Here is a 20,554-nt window from a genome sequence, read left to right as displayed (position 1 = left end):
TGAATATCCATTAATCACTAAATCTATCTGGATATGAATACAGCTTAAATTAAGTTACATGTTCAATAAATCTACAGAGATAGAAATGTACATTATTAATAGTCTTTAGAACGCAATATATATAATTTTATAATTTGATAATATATAAATAATTTTATTTGCAAAAAATAAAAATAAAAAATCAAAAAATTAAAAAATGAATTAAGATTAATTGAATAAAAATTATTTAAAAAGGATTAAAATAAATGCATCATTTTTAAAATAGATTAAGAATTATTTAAAAAGCAGTTAACATCCCAGTCGACATTAAGTCCAAAAGGGATGAAAGATTTTAAACAAAAGATCCAGCGAGTTTCAAGCCTGGAGATAGCACGTACCATATTGGTGCCTCGCCAATGTGGGCGGACATTATCTATCGCAAAAAAACTGGTACCTTTCAGTTGCCTCCCATGATATTTATCATAATGTTTTGATAGATTATGTTTTTCGGAAAACCACTTTTTATTCTTCCAACATGTTCACTGAGGCGGATATGTAATTCTCTTTTTGTGCGGCCTACGTACTGTTTAGAGCACGGACATTGTATCATGTATACAACGTACTTGGTAGAGCAGGTAATAAATGAGTCTATGTCATAAGAAGTCCCAGTAACTGAGGACTGAAAGTTGACACATTTACGCTCCTTAAAAGAATTAATTTTGCAGATGTTGCAACGACGACATGGAAAGAAGCCTTTGAGTGAGTGAAAAAATGATATTTCCTTAGGGGGGTCTACAACATTAGGTGCTACACTGTGTCTCAAAGCAGGTGCACCCTTAAAAATTAAAACAGGGTGCTCAGGGATGTGGGCCCCAAGGATCCTATCGCTTCTCAAAACATCCCAATGTTTATTTAGAATTTTTTTGATGGAGAAGTGTTGGTTAGAATATTTAGTTGTCAAAGACCAACTAAATTTGTCTGAAGGGATGGAATTCCTTTTGTTGGTACTTTTGGTTAGCAGAGATTCTCTCTCCATCATTTCCACATTGTTGATGGTTTCATCAATCAGGTTTACTTGATATCCTTTACTAATGAATCTTTGTCTAAGCACACTAGCTTGGTTACGATAGTCATCAATCTCAGTGCAATTACGCCTTAAGCGCTGAAATTGTCCTTTTGGCACTGCGGCAAGCCAAGAGTTATGATGACAACTGGAAGTCGGAATAAAAGAATTCCGATCTGTATCTTTGAAAAATGTGTTGGTAATCAATTGGCCTTCCTTAACAAAGATGTTTAGATCCAGGAATTGTATGTGCGAAGTACTGATAACATATTGCAAAGTGATGCCTTTTGTATTGGAATTAAATTAGAAAAGAATAATTCAAGTGATGCGACATCTCCTTCCCATATAACCAACACATCATCGATGTAGCGTTTCCAAAGTCGCAGTTGCGGTGGTGGTTGGTTGTCAATCACTTCTCGTTCCCAAAAGGCCATGAATAAATTGGCGAGGCTGGGGGCAAATTTAGCCCCCATCGCCACGCCACAGGTCTGAAGAAAAAACTTACCTCCAAACCAAAAATAATTATGCGTTGTCGCAAATTTTAATAGTTCTAAAATAAATTCCTTTTGAAGGGGAGGTATAGTAGATTCACACTGTAGGTAAAAATCCACCGCTTGTAAGCCATGTTGGTGTGAAATAACTGTATATAAGGAGGCGACATCTGCAGTGGCAAGAATGTAGCCCTCCTTCCATTTGACTTTTTTTAATAAAGTTAACACTTCCATCGTGTCCCTAAGGTAAGCAGGAGTGGATGTGACCAGTGGTTGTAGAAAGTTATCTACATACTTTCCGATCCTGGCCGTGACGGAATCAATTCCGCTTATGATTGGGCGGCCAGGGGGATTAACCAAACTTTTGTGGAGTTTCGGCAAGTAGTAGATAACTGGTACTCTAGGTGTAATCGGAATGAGATAGGCATGTTCCTTCTCATTGAGTATACCTCTCTGTAGACCCTGATCAACAAGGATGGATAAAAGCTTTCTATATTTAACTGTAGGGTTTGAAGGTAGAGAGGTATAGGTGGAGCTATCGGATAATTGACGGTTCATTTCTTCCACATATTTTATTTTGTCCAATATAACAATCCCCCCTCCTTTATCTGCAGGTCTGATTATTATTTCGTTCCTCTTACAGATGTTTTTGATATTGGTCTGAATAGGAAAAAGACCTTTAGGCTTGGTAAGATTCAAAGATAAAAGGTCTTTGATCACTAATTCTTTAAAGACCTGTATGGCTGGTGCTACAAATCCAGGAGGGTTGAATAGTGAAGCATTCTTGAGGCTAGTATGCTGGATGGGTGCAATGTTTGAAGGTGAAATACCATCTGGATTGACTCCGGATCGGCGTATAGAAGATGGAGGAATTCTATGTATGATTTGACTACCATTCCCAATTGGGTTTAGAATGAAATGCCTCTTTATGTTCATCTTCCGTATAAATTTGTTGACATCAATGAAAGTCTCAAATTTATTAAGTTGGCGTGGGGGGGCGTATTTGAGTCCATGGCTTAAAAGATTTTGTTCACCAAACGGTCAAATTAGCTGTGCTAAGATTGAAAATGCCCGCTATGTCCGTGGTTTTCCTCTCTTTGGCCCGGATTCGCCTCCCCCCTCTGAGGCCCCTCTCTCGTCGTAATCTTTTTTGCTTTGGCTCCGTGTCATAGGAAAAAAACGTGGTGTATTAATATCTTCAAAGTCTCCTGGAGATTCTACATAATAGTCTCTCTGTGTTGGAGGGTTCTGTTGATAACTTGGATGCTGTGTGATGGCATGGTCTTCTTCATATGTATCTATTTGATGGTCAGAGAATCCTGCAAAACGATTTTCCAGAGGGATATAGCTCGGGCTATGATTTCTACCTTCAACTCTATATCCCATCTGTCTCTGTATAACTGGTTTGAGATTCCAACGATCACGAGGGTCTAAATGACTATCCCTTGGTTCATTCATTGGATTGGTGGGATTCTGAGTATAAGGTCTAAAGTGCCATGTATGTATTAAATATATTTAATTGCCACTAGCAGTTCAACAAGATTTCAATATCTGATGGACATATCTACTTGATATATTAGAATGGACACTAACCATAAGTAATGGGAACCCGTCAATTAATTGTGGCTACATTGTTGCATAGTCCTCTCAAGTGCAGCATAGGTGAACTCTGATACTTAATGATCACTACTACAGTGTCTCAAATATATATTTTTGTTGAATGCCTCCTTATCAGTTACTATCTGATGGAAATTGAATAACTGTTTACGCCAGATGCGGCGACCCATCTGAAGAGCAGAGACATATATATATATATACCACTTTTTTTCTCCAGCCTAGTAGAATTGTCTGCGGTCCCTGGGACTATATCTCTCTCATCTGATTTATCACTTGCCATTTATCTCCAATTGAGCAGTATTACTATACCACTATATAGTGGATCCCTCTCATGTCCCCATTTTTGAGCTTTTTCTTTTTTGCAACTTTTCCCACTTAGACGGTGGTACTTTCACCTGTAGTTACAGGAAACCACCGCATGGTGTGGAAATCTTTAGGATTATTGATAGCAGTGGGGGTTTTATATGTGCTTGGGGTGGGGGGTCTCTTTGTGTTGTGTGGAGGGTGAATGGGTGAGTTATGGACTTAGATCTCCTTATTGGATGATCAAGCTCCAGTTTTCAATTTGTCACTGATTTTTGCCGTCTCGCTTTTGTGAGTGTATTCTCAGGTCACTTCTAGGGTACTATACCATTATTGGTTACCTGTGTGTTTTTAATGCCTTTTATGCTCTATTTTCTGATATTTAATAAAACGTAGTAATAACTCTTAAGGGTGTGCAGCAGTCATTTTTTTTTTTCTCTCTTGGTACATTATATTTTTGATTGCACCCCCCGAAAATATCGGTGAGTACTACATATTTGATAAATAGGTGGGATTCCCATATCCTTCTCTCCTTTGTTTATAGACACGATATAGGAGATGGTCAGAGACTGCCACGAGTCCTTTGTTTTATATCGGGATCTTTGGTCTCTTTTGTGCCAACCAAGTCTCCTCTTCCTGTGTCACAGAAGATAATCAAAGCAAGAATATGATAGAGACGTCTTGTGTTCGACTTGCCTTAACCAAGGTCCCCATGAAGCAGATACCCCAAAATACGGGCATTCTTATCCTGAGTTTTAATAACCTGAAGGCCATCTCCACCTCGACCTTCAAAGGGATGAAACGGCTGGTGGAGCTGGACTTATCACACAATGCTTTGACAAGCTTTAAGGTGGACCTTCCGATTATGTTACAAGAATTAAATCTGGCCAATAACTCATTCAAGAGTATCCCAGATCTGTCCCAACTGTCCAGCTTAACCAAGCTAGTCCTGTCCAACAATCACATTTCCACCATCCCTGACTCGGCATTCAAGGGACTGAATAACCTGAAGGTGTTGGAGCTCCAGAAAAATACCATCAACTCGCTTTCAGACGAGGTGCTAACATGTATTTACTATTTTATGTTTACTTTATTCTTACATGGCAAAGTAAAGTGAACCTGTCAATTATGAAACCTGGAAAGTCTTCTGATTTGAAGGGTATAGTTTTCCGCAGAATGAATATATAATGTGTTTTGCAGAGGCCAACGTAGGGAAGGTGCCCAGAAAGTGAAATGGAACTTTATAAAGCAATGTAATAGGTTCACTTAAAGCAGAACTTTTTTTCTTCCCCCATGCAGTGGGGCTACATGGGTTAACTGCTCGTTTTTGTCTAGGGTAGAGGATTTCTGAGATGCTCACCTAATCCTCCCATCACAGGACCAATCCCTGACATTCCTGCACCCCGCCCCCCCGGGCAATGAGCGTTTATTGATTGGTTTGCGCAAAAGTTATAGCGTTTACAAAATAGGGGATAGTTTTATAGCATTTTTATTAATAATTTTTTTTTTTTTTTTTACTAGAAACGGCGGCGATCAGTGATTTTTGATCGGGACTGCGGCATTATGGCGGACACAGACACTTGACACATTTTTGGGACCATTGTAATTTTCACAGTGAAAAGTGCTATAAAAATGCACCGATTACTGTGAAAATTACACTGGCACTGAAGGGGTTAACCAGGATGAGGCACTGTAGGGGTTAAGTGTACCCTAAGGGAGTGTTCTTACTGTGGGGGGGCGTGGCTGTGCTTGTGACGTCACTGATAGTCGTTCCCTAACACAGGGAACAGACGATCAGTGACAGCCACACTAGGTAGTACAGGGAGAGGCTTGTTTACACTCACCTCTCCCCGTTCTAAGGCTGCATTCACACCTGAGCGTTTTGTAACCTGAAGCGCGACGCCCCAAAACGCTAAAGGGGAAAAAATACATTATTCTCTATGGAGATGGTTCACATCTCCACTACAAAATGCCTGACGCCGAACGCCTGAAGCCCAAACAAGTTCTGGACCCTTTTTTGTCGCTTGAATTTGGGCGTTTGGGCGCTTTACATTGGTGACCCTAGACCTGTAAAAAATCGCGGTAAAAAACGCTGCGTTTTGTCACGGCAAATCGTGGTAAAAAACGCATCGTTGTCGTGGCAAATTGTAGTAAAAAACGCCGCAAAACGCTACGCTCAGGTGTGAATGCAGCCTTACTCTCTGTAACCTGATTGCCGGACACCGGTGGCGAGATGGGGTCCGCTGTTCCTGTGGGAACGGTCACGGAGGAGAGGACTGGGTCGCGAGCACTCTGCGCGACCCACGGCTGGGCTCTTAAAGGGGATGTACATGTACGCCCTTGTGCCGTGCCATTTTGTTGACATATATCGTCGTGTGGTGGTCCTCATGTAGTTAATAATAAATAAAAGAAGCGATTACAACCCTTTTGTCTATATAAGAATCTAGCCAATGCTGTTGTGGGTGTTACTAATAAAATCAATAACAAATGATAACTGTGCTAAAAAATAAAGATCTAATTTATTTATACAGAAGAGAAGCTAGCCATTAATCAAATAACGTAGCTGGTAAAACTTTAATGTTACAAATAAAATACAAAGTAATAAAAAAAAAAAAAAAAAAGAATGTTGTTATACTGTAACTTTCTTTCATGTACATTGCAAGGAACAAAGAATAATGGAGATACAAATACACAGATAACCTTAAGGCCCCATGGTGCTCAGAGATCACAATGGACACCATAAACCGCTAAGGAATTTTAGTTATCGGACAAAAGCCTCTTCTCTTGCCATTTGGTAGCATCATTTATGGACTATGTGGAATGTCACTTCAAAAGGAGGTGGGAATGGAACAGGAACTACTTGACCATAAATGACAGCTGGTGTGTTAAAGATGACCTATATTATAAGATTTCTGTCATAGCCTAGGAGTGCCCCCCCCCCCCCCATTGACTAAATGTGGCAAAGTCTTAGGATATGTGAGAGGAAGGGTCTCTACCTGGAAGGGGGTGAGGAGGGGTGGTCTTTGCAAGAAGATAGAACACAAAAGCAAGACCCTCTGGGCCCTTTTGATCTCTTAGCACGATGGGGACGTAAGGTTTTCTGTGTATTGTAGAGTGGAACCTTGGTTTACGAGTAACGCGGTTAACAAGCGTTTTGAATAACGAGCAACTTTTTTTTCTTTTTTTAATTCTGACTCGGTTTGCGATCTCCCAAAACGGAGAAAAATTCAAGCTAATGGGGTATGCAGTACCGCATTTGGCCAGAGTTGTGGGGGCACCGGTGACACTTGGAACGGTTCGGAAATACGTCACTCCTGAACCTTTCCGAGATCAGCCGAACTGTCCCTGAGTATTTCCAAAACTCTTTGGCGCCCCCCACCTCTGGACACATGCGGTATTGCATGTCACAGAAGTCGATTCGGAACAAATTATCTTCCTTTCCATTGACTTCTATGGGGAAAATCGCTTTCATATGCGAGTGCTTTGGATTACAAGGATTCTCCTGGAACGGATTATGTGCGTAATCCAAGGTTTAACTGTATCTCCATTATTCTTTGTTCCTTATATGGCAACTTTTTTTAAATTAATTTCACGTTGCAACATCGTTCTTTTTTTGTCTCACTTACTTTGTATTCTATTTGTCATGGTTTTTAAAGTTTTACCACCTACGTTATATTTGATTAATGGCCATCTTCTCTTTTGTATAAATAAATTAGATCTTTATTTTTTAGTACAGTTATCATTTGTTATTGATTTTATTGGCAACAGCCACAACAGCATTGGCTATAATCTTATATAGACACAAAGGTTGCAATCACTTATTTATCATTAAAGTGATTGTTTTACTTACCTACCTACTTGCTGCTCCTGGTCCCTCCTTCCAGCTGGGTGTCCCCCACAGCAAGCAGCTTGCTATGGGGGCACCTGAGTGGAGCTGCAGCTCTGTGTGTCCATTCAGACACGGAGCTGCCGTTAGGCCCCGCCACCTCTCTTTCCTGATTGGCTAACCGACTTTGATTGACAGCCGCGGGAGCCAATGGAGCCGCTGCTGTGTCTCAGTCAATCAAGAGAGGAGAGTCTCGGACGGCCAAAGTACTCGTGGACATTGTTGGACAGATGGGGCTCAGGTAAGTATTAGGGGGTTCTGGGGAAGCTGCTACACGCAGAGAGAATTTTATCTTAATGCATTACGATAAAAAAAAAAAAGTGAGATAGAGATTTTATATATATATATATATATATTTTTTATTATACACACATGGGTCTTCAAAACATTTCTGCACTTTTTTGTATTTAATAAGAGTTTTAAAAAAAAGTGTGGAAACTTTCTGAAGAACTCTCTATTATATGTAGGATTCAGTTCGCATGTGCCGCGCTATATAAGTTTTTCATTCATTCATTCATATTGCAAGTCTTGTATCGTAAATAATTCAGCCATGTGTAGTCTGACTCGAACCACCTTGTTGACTTTTCCCAGATCTGTGCAGTAATCCAGTGTGAAAATGTTTTCCTGTAATAAAGACCGGTCACTGCTGCTCTCTCTCCCTGTGCAGAGTAACTGGTCTCGTCTACGCCCCCTCCTGTATTTTTCTGTAGGGGGTGGAGCCTCCTGGGCCCCTCCTACAGCTCAGCTCTCTGCACAGCAGAGTGATGAGGTCACGGTTACATTTAACCACTTAACCCCCGGACCATATTGCTGCCCAAAGACCAGAGTACTTTTTGCGATTCGGGACTGCGTCGCTTTAACAGACAATTGCGCGGTCGTGCGACGTGGCTCCCAAACAAAATTGGCGTCCTTTTTTTCCCACAAATAGAGCTTTCTTTTGGTGGTATTTGATCACCTCTGCGGTTTTTATTTTTTGCGCTATAAACAAAAATAGAGCGACAATTTTGAAAAAAATGAATATTTTTTACTTTTTGCTATAATAAATATCCCCCAAAAAAATATAAAAAAACATTTTTTTTCCTCAGTTTAGGCCGATACGTATTCTTCTACCTATTTTTCGTAAAAAAAAAAATCGCAAAGCGTTTATTGATTGGTTTGCGCAAAAGTTATAGCGTTTACAAAATAGGGGGTATTTTTATGTCATTTTTATTAATATATTTTTTTTACTAGTAATGGCGGCGATCAGCGATTTTTTTTCGGTATTGCGACATTATGGCGGACACTTTTGGGACCATTGGCATTTTTATAGCGATCAGTGCTATAAAAATGCATTGGATTACTATAAAAATGCCACTGGCAGTGAAGGGGTTAACACTAGGGGGCGGGGAAGGGGTTAAGTATGTCCCTGTGTGTGTTCTTACTGTGGGGGGGGGGGGGGGGGGGGTGGCCTCACTAGGGGAAACACTGATCCTCTGTTCATACATTGTATGAACAGAAGATCAGCGTTTCCCCCGCTGACAGGACCGGGAGCTGGGTGTTTACACACACAGCTCCCAGTCCCCGCTCTAACGAGCGATCGCGCCTGCCGGGCACACGCACGGGAGTCGGGGGCGAGCGGGGGGCGTGCGCGCCCCTAGTGGCGGCTGAGAGAGAGGACGTTATACTACGTGCTCTCGCCCAGCAGAGCCAACTTGCCGACGTAGAACGGCGGTGCGCGGTCGGCAAGTGGTTAAAAAGTAATATCTGGATTTGCAAAAGAACTCCGTGCACACAAAATGCATTTAATATATTTAGGTTTTTGTACCCGAGTTCAGCTTTATTCATAAAGTAGGATTTTTTTTTTCTTGAACACCCCATTTTTCTGCAAATCCATGAAAGCAGTAGGTGGCGTGCAGATTTAAAGCCACAAAAATTGTAAAAAGGTAAAGAAGACAAAAGAATGCCAGAATAATAAGGACAAATTGCAGTTTATATACCGAAATCTCATTAGAAGTTACAGGTCTGCATTTCGCTTTCCATAAATATAATTTATCAGCAAATAATAATATAATACCCCGACAAAGAAACCGTCTCCAGAGAAAACAGATGATAAAAAAACAAAATCGCTTTGGCTGAGGTCACTCCAAAAATAACAATTTAAAAGGAAAACTCCATTCCGATTATTCTAGCTGTGAGGATTTGGTAGAGCCGGGGTAGGAGAAGCAGGAGTAGTACTGCGGGTAGATTACGCTCACCTCTTTGTCCTCCATCTATGGTAATCTTGCTTTAATAGTGCTCCTCCCTCACTGTGGAAGGCCCCTCCCTCGCTCAAGAGGTCCCTCCTGCAATGAAGGATGCTCCTCCCACCCTGTGGGAGAAGACAGTAGCTTGGTAGACTACACTCACTTCTGTGTCCTTGATCTATATTAAAACTTGCTTTAACAGTGACCCTCCCTCCCATATTGTAAGAGGCTCCTCCCAACACGTGGGAGAAGACAGTAGCTTGGTAGATTACACCCCCCCTCCGTTTCCTTCATCTATGGTAAATCTTGCTTTAACAGTGACCCTCCATCACTTTGGAAGGCCCCTCCCTCGCTCAAGAGGTCCCTCCCACGCTGTAAGAGGCTCCTCCCACCGTGTGAGAGAAGACAGTAGCTTGGTAGATTACACTCCCCTCTGTTTCCTTCATCTATGGTAAATCTTGCTTTGGAAGGCCCCTCCCTTGCTCAAGAGGTCCCTCCCTTGCTGTACAAGGCTCCTCCCACACTGTGGGAGAAGCTAGTAGCTTGGACTGCAGATCTCAGAAGTCAGTTTTTAAGATTGGAGAATCACTAGAGGTGCCAATAATTTACACACTACGCTTTTCCTGCTTCTCCTGCCCATGTGTCATGTCAGCATGGAGTTCCCCTTTAAGTTTTAACCCTTTGCTACTGAGAGAGACCCCATGTGTGATTGTGCAGACATAGAAAGCAGAACACCAGTTTAACACAAAAAAAAGTAAGAAAAAAAGCAAAATATGTTTTTGAAAACAAAAAGCTTTGGATGTCAAGAATAGTATAGCCTCATCTCCTTACAAGATGGGAGAGTATCTAAATCAAATTCCTGTATCCGACACCTTCACAAGCTATGTGTTTGAGCCCATGCCCCCCTAAGTAATTTTTGCTCCTGAAGCAAGTTTTTTTTTCTCCTGGTTCACATCCGCACATGTATAATATGATGGGAAAAAGTTTAAAATTTGGGAACGTGTACCTGGATGCTAGAGTCGTCACAAAAATATTTGTCATTCCTCCCCCACAGAAAGGGGGTTGTGCGTTTTCTATGAAAAGGTAACAGTGTTGATGTATGCATATGTACCTGGCACTTAAAGCCATAAGGGCACCGTAACATTTTGGGACTTACAAAAAAAAAAAAAAGAATACAATGGGGGTCACACATTAAGTGCTTTGTGAAGTTCTTCTTTAAAGCGTTATTAAGACAGAGCCCCCTCCCCTGCTATTGCACACTTGTTACACAATGTAAACCAGAAGGGGCCCAGGGGATGTTTTGGGGCTCCGTTTTGTAATTTCCTGGCTAGGAGGAGGAAGAGGGGGGTTTGGCTCCAGGATTTGGGTCTGTAAGCCACATAAATAGACGGGGGGGGTACAAAGTCTTATCATCCGCTCAGGAAAAACTGCTTATAGTATTTGTTCATCTGTTCGAGGAAGATGAAGGTCAGAACAGTGTGGGGTCCCAGCCGGGCGTAATAAGGGGTGAAGCCTTTCCAGAGGCTGAAGAATCCTTCATACCGCACCACCTTCATAAGGACATCCTGGGAGGGGGACGAGAGAAAATACATGAAAACAAATGTACAGCAGAGAGGAGCTGTAGCCCAAGGACTCTGCTCCTTCCTCTATCCAACTCTCCTCTCGTGAAATACTACACATAGCTGGAGGACTCTGCTCCTTTCTCTATCCAACTCTCCTCTCGTGAAATACTACACATAGCTGGAGGACTCTGCTCCTTCCTCTATCCAACGCTCCTCTCCTGAAATACTACACATAGCTGGAGGACTCTGCTCCTTCCTCTATCCAACGCTCCTCTCGTGAAATACTACACATAGCTGGAGGACTCTGCTCCTTCCTTTATCCAACGCTCCTCTCCTGAAATGCTACACATAGCTGGAGGACTCTGCTCCTTCCATTATCCAACTCTCCTCTCGTGAAATACTACACATAGCTGGAGGAATCTGCTCCTTCCTCTATCCAACGCTCCTCTCCTGAAATGCTACACATAGCTGGAGGACTCTGCTCCTTCCTCTATCCAACGCTCCTCTCCTGAAATACTACACATAGCTGGAGGACTCTGCTCCTTCCATTATCCAACTCTCCTCTCGTGAAATACTACACATAGCTGGAGGACTCTGCTCCTTCCTCTATCCAACGCTCCTCTACTGAAATACTCTGCATAGCTGGAGGACTCTGCTCCTTCCTCTATCCAACACTCCTGTCCCAAAATATTACGTAATGCTGGAGAACTCTGCTCATTCCTCTATCCAACTCTCCTCTCCCAAAGTACTATGCATTTCTGGAGGACCCTGCTCCTTCCTCTATCCAACTCTCCTCTACTGGAAGACTGGTCCTTCCTCTATCAAACACTCCTCTCCCAAAATTCTATGCATTGCTGGAGGACTCTGCTCCTTCCTCTATCCACCGCTCCTCTCCTGAAATACTACGCATTGCTGGGACAACTCTGCTCCTTCCTCTATCCAACTCACCTCTCCCAAAGTACTATGCATTGCTGGAGGACTCTGTTCCAACCTCTATCCAACGCTCCTCTCGTAAAATACTATGCTTAGCTGGAGGAGTGCTCCTTTCTCTATCCAACGCATTGCTGGACAACTCTGCTCCTTCCTCTGTCTAACTCTCCTCTCTCAAAGTACTATGCAATGCTGGACAACTCTGCTTCTTCCTCTGACGCTGGCCTATAGATGATACAATTTTTTTTCACGGTGGAAAGAAAATCACTTGATTCCCCCATCAACGCTAACTGAATGCTGTCCATTGCATTATTGTATTCTGCCAGCGGGAGTATTCCCGGCGGCTATAGCCCACTGCAGTAACCGTATGTAGAAAAATCTGGCATGCTGGTTGTACCCAAGTTGATAGATTGATCAACTTGGGTACAATCAGCCTGCCCATACATGGATCGAAATTTGTCTGGGCCCTGCCAAACTGGCCGAATTTCAATCTATGTCTGAACGGCTTAACTCTCCTCTTCTGAAATACTCTGAGCTCCTAGAGCACTCTGCTCCTCCTTCTAGCTAACTCCCATCACCTTAAAGTGGTAGTAAAGTCTTTACTACCACTTACCTACAGGTAAGCCTATAATAAGGCTTACCTGTAGGTATAAAGAATATCTCCTAAACCTGTGCGGTTTAGAAGATATTCCCCGCGCAATGCGCAGCTGATTGAAGCGGCGCATGCGCAGCGGGGATCCTCGGCTAAAGGGGCGGCAGCCGCCGGACCTTGTCGAAATGAAGTCTCCCATGCGCGGGAGTGACAACATCGCCGCTCCAGCCAATCACAGCCCTGGAGCGGCGATACCCGGAAGACACGCCGAGACATCTTGCTCGGCGTGGACCAGGTAAGTTTTCTACACCTTGTTCTAAGGTAAGTATTTCATAATGAGCTAGTATGCGGAGCATACTAGCTCATTATGGCTTTTGCCTTTCAGGTGTAAAAAAAAAAAATTATTGCGGGTATACAACCGCTTTAAATACTGCAAGCTGTTGAAGGAATCTGCTCTTTCCTTTAACTCTCCTCTCCTATAATTCTTTAAACTGCTGGAGGACTCTACACCTCCTTCAATCAGACTTCCCACTCCTAAAAAACTGTGTTCCACATGACTAAGCTCCGAGGAGCGGAACGAGATGCGAGCGTGGCTTGGAGGGTCTCTCCCATAACCATCACAGGACACGGTGGATGTGCGGCACCAGGGATCCTTCCTCTCTTCCTTCTAGTGTCTCTCCTAAAATACTCTACTCTCTACTAATGTGTTGCTGGAGGACTCTGCTCCTTCTCCTACCTAACTCCCCTCTCTAAAATACTCTGTTCTGCTAAAGGACTGCTCTGCTGGAGTAAAAATCTGACATTCTATATTCACTCACCAGTCCATTCTTGTACTCAGGCTTTCCATCTATCATTCGCATATTCTGTATCCTGAAGGAAAGAAGAAGAATTTCGTTTTTGGTTACATCAGTAAGAGTTCACTGTCCTTTCCAGTTTTATTATATGGTGAGTTGCACAAAAAAGGAACTGTAACCCTCTCAGCAAAAATACAGTGCTTTCTCAAAGCTGAATTCCAAGCAAACCGCTAAAAGCACAAGTTAAAGCGGAGTTCCACCTAAAAATGGAACTTCCGCTTAACCCACTCCTCGCCCCCTTACATGCCACATTTGGCATGTCATTTTTTTTGGGGGGGGGGGGGGAGTGGGGGCTTCAGGAGAAGGGGACTTCCTGTCCCACTTCCTACTTCCGCCGAGGGGTGGGAAAGGCAATTAGCTTAATCGCCTTTTCACAGCCCCTCCCTGTAGGCGAGCGCCTGTCCAATCGGACGGCGCTGCTCGCGCATGCGCACTGCCGCTTGCGCAGTGGGTACCCGGCCGTGAAGCCGAAAGCTGTCACTGCCGGGTGCCCACACTAAGAATGAAGACGGTCGGCGAGGGGGGGCGAGGAGCGGAGCCCCGGCCAGCGCGTCGCTGGAACGTGGAGCAAGTAAGTGTCTGTTTATTAAAAGCCAGCAGCTATACTTTTTGTAGCTGCTGACTTTTAATAAACTTAAAAAAAAAGGTGGCAAACCCCTTTAAAATATGTAAGTGGCAACTGTTATCTTCAAGAAAAACTCCCCGATTCCATGTATTTTTTATTAATTTATGTATGGATTATAAATCTATTTATAATTTTTAATTATTGCATTTGAGCAGAAAAATGCTAAGCCCACTAAAAACACTCAAAGACTGATCAAGCATTTCCGTTGAACAAAAAACGCACTGATTGGCCCGATTCAAGCTACAAAGAAAAAAGAAAAGCTCCATAACTTTTTAGAGCTTCAGGCAACTTATAGTGGAGATGTGAACCATCTCCATGAAGAATAACTGATTCTTTCTCCTCCAATGTTTTGGAGCTTCAAGCTACTGTACAAAACACTGAGTTGTGAATGGGGCCTTAAAGTGGAGGTTCACCCTAAAAACAAGTATATACCATTCAATCCAGCATACTGTCGACATGTACAGTATGCTGTTTTTTTTTTTCAGTTTACATACCGTAGTATAGGCATTCCCCCCCCCCCCCCTGGCTTCCGGGGTAGTGAATCCCGCAGGAGTGGGCATTCCTATTCAGAGACTAAGTGATTGACGTGATGACAAAAGCTTCCCCCCAGCATAAGGCGCGTCACCAGTTTCCGAAAGAAGCCGAACTGCGAGTCGGCTCTATACGGCGCCTGCGCACCGACGTTCGGCTATTTTCGGAAACTGGTGACGCGCCTTTTGCGCCGGGGGTGAAACTTTTGTCATAAGTCAATCACTTAGTCTCTGAATAGGAACGCCCACTCCCGCGAGATTCACTACCCGGAAGCCGGGGGGGGGGGGGGGGGGGAATACCTATACTACGGTATGTTAACCAAAAAAAAAAACAGCATACTGTACATGTCGGCAGTATGCTGGATTGAATGGTATATACTTGTTTTTAGGGTGAACCTCCGCTTTAAGGTCTGCCTGAGTCAACCAGAGATGGTGGAACAAAAAGCTGATGAACCTTTACAGGAAAGCAGTCTTCCTCAATCAAGCTGTGCTCCCACTTCCGGGCATAGGTCGCCACGGCCACCTACACCACGTCCGTCGCCTTCTCCGTGCCCCCCCCGCTGTCTTCTGAGAGACACACAGGTCCCAGAAGACAGCAGGGACCAGTGGGATTGCGCATGCGTAGTATGGAACCAGGAAGTGAAATCGCAAGGCTTCACTTTCCGATTCCCTTACCGAAGATGGCGGCCACAGCACCCAAGAACCGAGGGACAGATCGGCTTTGGGTGCCGATATCGCGGGCGCCTAGGACAGGCAAGTGTCCCAATATTAAAAAGTCAGCAGCTTCAGTATTTGTAGCTGCTGACTTTTCATTTTTTTTTTTTTTTTTGGCGGAACTCTACTTGACAACCAAGCCAATTCTGACACTTCGCTCCTACATGTAATAATCTTAATTTTCTTGCTAGAAAATTACATAGAACCCCCAAACATTATATATGTTTTTTTAGCAGAGACCCTAGAGAATACAATGGCAGTCATTGCAACTTTTTATCTTGCACAGTATTTGCGCAGCAAATCTTCAAAATTGTTTTTTTTCTTTATTGTTCATTTTACTTATTTTGACACTTAAAAATAAAATAAAAATTTGGATCACTTTTACTCCTATTACAAGGAATGTAAACATCCCTTGTAATAGGAATATGACATGACAGGTCCTCTTTACAGTGAGATATGGGGGTCAATAAGACCCCACATCTCACCTCTAGGCTGGGAAGCCTAAAATAAAAAAACGAACCTGGCCGGGCGTGACGTCATAACATAGTACCTGGCCTCTGATGATCATAGACTAGAGAGAGCGCTGGTAAAGGTTATAGAATAATTCTCTCATTTCAGAGTGGTGCACACTGCATCCATAACAGCCAAAATGCTCTGTTTTCTCTTGGGAGCAACTGCTAAAGATCGCAACTCCTCAGAGGCAACCTTGCCTGATGGGAGCCGAGTGACGACTGAAAGTCTTAGCCAAAAACGGCTCAAAGGGTCACAGGCAGATCGAATGGGATCTGCAGGGGAAGGCGCAAGAGTTGCCCCTACGGTTAGGGTCAGCAAATAGCTGGGTGATATGGAGCACAAAGTCTTGCATGACTATAATGAACATTTTAGGAGAAGTTGGTCATACCCATTGAAGCTAGAGAAGACCCTAAGGATTGGAGAGTAACACGATGACATGCTGCAGACACCCTGCAGGCCGCACCGGATCCATTAACAGTGAGTGAGCTGGGGGCACCTATTGCTTCAGGACTGTCTACACCCTGTCTGGAATTATACATGTTATGATCCTGTTGTATTTAGGCAACGTTAGGCTCAAGTGCTCACAAAACCTAGACAGTTGGTAGCAGCTGAGGGTGGGGTGGTTGGAGGTGACCATGGTCACTGTAGGCAGGCAGCAAGAACAGACCGAAGATTGAAGTTCCACATGACTCTGCAGCAGGGAGATGCTTCCTTGATGCTGAATGGCATGGAAGAGAGCACAGGGGGTGAGACTCCACCCAACAGGTGACATGAGTGTCCAGTGTCTCAGCGTTTACTCCTTTCATGGTGGAGACCTGAGGTTTGGCATAAAGCGTTGTTCCACCCAAAACTGGAACTTCCGCTTTAAGCACTCCTCGCCCCCTGACATGCCACATTTGGCATGTCCTTTTTTTTGGGGGGGGGGAGAGTGTTTACCCTCTCGTTAGTGGGACTTCCTGTCCCACTTCTTCCTTCCTTTTTCACCCACCTATGCGACTCATCCTCTCGCCCTAGGCCAGCGATCTTCTGGGACACAACTCAGTTCCCAGAAGATCGGCTGGCCAATAGAAGAGCGTAGTGCTGTAAGCTGTCACAGCCGGGTGCCCACAGTTTAGATGATGGCACTAAGGAGAGGAGGAGGAGAGGAGGGGGAATGGAGAGGAGCGAGCCTCCGGGCGGCCGCATTGCCGGACCGCAGGGCAGGTAAGTGTCTGTTTATTAAAAGTCAGTAGCTATGCTTTTTGTAGCTGCTGAATTTTAATAAACTAAAACACGGGTGGAACTCCGCTTTAAGTTTTATCTGTTTGCCTGTGTCTGATCCTCCTGTAGATGACAGAATAACCTGACTACATTAGAATTTCTGTTTCCCCAATGGATGAGAAAGAAACTGGGGGACCCAGAAAAACAAAACTGATGTGCCAGTGATAATGAAAACCTGCATTATATGTGTTTTTTTATTTTGCCCATATTGGGCTCTTTTGTCCCTTCTGTATTGAACTGTACTGTAATTGTGCCGTCTCCCCTCTACATTGTAAAGCGCTGCATAAACTGTTGGAACAATATAAAATCGGGTATAATAATAATAGTTACACTTTAACCACTTTCTGCCTGGCGTATAATCATACGACGTCCGCAGGAACCTTTTGTCCCTTCGGGTGGACGTCATACGACGTCCTGGGTTTCCTGGCCATCTAGGGGAATGCGCGCCGCATTGCATGGGACACGGTACGTGTGCCCAGCGTCCGAAATGTCCGCCGGGCACCTGCGATTGCCCGCAATCACGGCAGGACCTTGAATCAGTGTGTGTAAACACACAGATGCATGTCCTGTCAGAGGTGAGGAGACCGATGTGTGTTCCCAGTACAGAGGAACACAGATCAGTCTCCTCCCCTTGTGAGTCCCCTCCCCCTACAGTTAGAATCACTCCCAGGGAACATATTTACCCCTTGATCGCCCCTTAGTGTTAACCCTTTTCCTGCCAGTCACATTTACACAGTAATCAGTGCAGTTTTATAGCACTAATCGCTGTATAAATGTGAATGGCTCCAAAAACGCATCAAAAGTGTCCGATATGTCTGTCACAATGTCACAATAAAAATCGCAGGGCCTCTACCTGGTTTTTGCGATGTCGACTGGCATAGAGGCAGCCGTGGTGACCAAGCCGCTGATCATACTGGAACAGAAGTGGAGGAGGATATCATCCCGGAAATATCCTGTAAGAAATAAAACACGGATTATTCTTGCTGAGCTGTGATATCATGAAATGTACTGTGTGCACCCAATCATTGCTATACAAATATTTCACAGAACTCAGTGGCTCCTGATTGGTGTTTCTTTAACCTCTTGACCACTGGGCACTTAAACCCCCTTCCTAACCAAACCAATTTTCAGCTTTCGGTGCTCTCACAATTTGAATGACAATTACTCAGTCATACAACATTGTGCCCATCTGAAATTTTTGTCCTTTTTTCCCCACAAATAGAGCTTTCTTTTGGTGGTATTTGATCGCCTCTGGGTTTTTTATTTTTTGCGCTAAAAAAGAAAAAACACTGACAATTCTGTAAAAATAAAAATATTGTTTCTTTCATATTAGCGGGTATTGCGGAGTATGGGGGGGGGTTATTGCAGAGTATGGGGGGGGGTTATTGCAGAGTATGGGGGGGGGTTATTGCAGAGTATGGGGGGGGTTATTGCAGAGTATGGGGGGGGGTTATTGCAGAGTATGGGGGGGGTTATTGCAGAGTATGGGGGGGGTTATTGCAGAGTATGGGGGGGGTTATTGCAGAGTATGGGGGGGGGTTATTGCAGAGTATGGGGGGGGGTTATTGCAGAGTATGGGGGGGGGTTATTGCAGAGTATGGGGGGGGGGTTATTGCAGAGTATGGGGGGGGGGTTATTGCAGAGTATGGGGGGGGGTTATTGCAGAGTATGGGGGGGGTTATTGCAGAGTATGGGGGGGGGGTTATTGCAGAGTATGGGGGGGGGGTTATTGCAGAGTATGGGGGGGGTTATTGCAGAGTATGGGGGGGGGGGTTATTGCAGAGTATGGGGGGGGGGGTTATTGCAGAGTATGGGGGGGGTTATTGCAGAGTATGGGGGGGGGTTATTGCAGAGTATGGGGGGGGGGTTATTGCAGAGTATGGGGGGGGGGTTATTGCAGAGTATGGGGGGGGTTATTGCAGAGTATGGGGGGGGGTTATTGCAGAGTATGGGGGGGGGTTATTGCAGAGTATGGGGGGGGTTATTGCAGAGTATGGGGGGGGTTATTGCAGAGTATGGGGGGGTTATTGCAGAGTATGGGGGGGCTATTGCAGAGTATGGGGGGGCTATTGCAGAGTATGGGGGGGCTATTGCAGAGTATGGGGGGGCTATTGCAGAGTATGGGGGGGCTATTGCAGAGTATGGGGGGGCTATTGCAGAGTATGGGGGGTATGGGGGTATTGCAGAGTATGGGGGGGCTATTGCAGAGTATGGGGGTATTGCAGAGTATGGGGGGGCTATTGCAGAGTATGGGGGTATTGCAGAGTATGGGGGTTACATGACGCCGGTTTGTTTACAAGTGATCGCTCCGTCGCGGCGATTTACCGCGATCTGTGATGCGCCGGGTCTTCTAGAACCGGCGCTCACAGATGATTCCGGGAGCGCACCCCAGGGGGCACGCGAGTGAAGGATTCTGGGAGGACATCCCAGGGACGTCCTCCCAGAATAACTCCACCGCGCTGTAGACGTCTTTTGTCTATGGCGCGGTGGGGAAGAGGTCAATGTCCCAACGCTGATTCCACTGAAGCCGTGGTTTCCATATCTTGCACGAACCTAGTGTACGGCTGTATCTGCCCTTCTAAGCTGTAGACTTTGATGCACAGAAAGACATAGAAGCATTAAAGGAATGAGTTGCATCCCTCCACCTACTATCTATAACCAAGGAATATGCTCCCCTTCTTTTGGATTTGTGGTGGAGGCGATGATATGTGTTTTTTTTCTACATAATTAGTGCAACCAAAATTATATTTCAATGTCTGGCAAGTGGTAGCCTGTGGTTTTCTTATATCTTTCGGGCTTCTATTGGTGACATATCGTTACTTGATCACCTGGGACTGTACACTTACCTGAGCCCCAAATTTCCCTCAGCGAGGCCGCACCGTCCCTCTCTCCATGGGTTCCCGGCTCTTGATTGGCTAGATTGATAGCAGCGCAGCCATTGGCTCCCGCTTCTGTCAATCAAAACCTATGATGCGGGCGCCAGGGGGCGGGGCCGAGTCATACATTCGGCGGCTATGGACACCGAATGAATGACTCGGGAGCGTGCCTGCAAGGTAACCCCCCCGGGAGAGCGTTTCTCCCTGGGGGGTTATCTATTGCAGGGAGGAGCCGCCGAGGGACCCCAGAAGTTGGTGTTCGGGGACACTCTGTGCAAAACGAGTTGCACAGTGGAGGTAAGTATAACATGTTTGTCATTTAAAAAAAGTGCATCAACCAACAGTCCACTATAAAAGTGAGTCTTCACAACAGTAAGTGACAATTATATTAAAAAATGGTATATAGTGTAGCAATTTATTCATAAAATGTATATACATCCATCCATTGAAATTACAAAGCAAAGTTCTCCATCACATCCATATAGCAAGTCACAGTATGAGCCATGGCCATTATGGGTGGGCCCACTCCTTCTCCTA

The 20,554-nt window shown here is 44.4% G+C and overlaps 1 protein-coding gene across 1 annotated transcript in view; it reads right to left on the bottom strand.

The window, feature by feature from the left end:
• Window positions 1–9,287: 9,287 nt before the first annotated feature.
• The window catches only part of SLC25A11 (solute carrier family 25 member 11), a 34,187-nt gene continuing 22,920 nt past the window's right edge, over window positions 9,288–20,554 (bottom strand). The window contains exons 6-8 of the mRNA XM_040346841.1: window positions 17,995–18,094; window positions 13,464–13,515; window positions 9,288–11,126 (exon numbers count right to left, since the gene is read on the bottom strand). Of these exons, the coding sequence (XP_040202775.1) occupies window positions 10,971–11,126; window positions 13,464–13,515; window positions 17,995–18,094 (308 nt within the window). The 3' untranslated portion in view covers window positions 9,288–10,970. The remainder of the gene's footprint in view (window positions 11,127–13,463; window positions 13,516–17,994; window positions 18,095–20,554) is intronic.

The sequence above is a fragment of the Rana temporaria genome, chromosome 3, assembly GCF_905171775.1.
Source record: "Rana temporaria chromosome 3, aRanTem1.1, whole genome shotgun sequence".
Lineage (NCBI taxonomy): Eukaryota > Metazoa > Chordata > Amphibia > Anura > Ranidae > Rana > Rana temporaria.
This window is presented reverse-complemented; position numbering and strand designations above follow the sequence as displayed.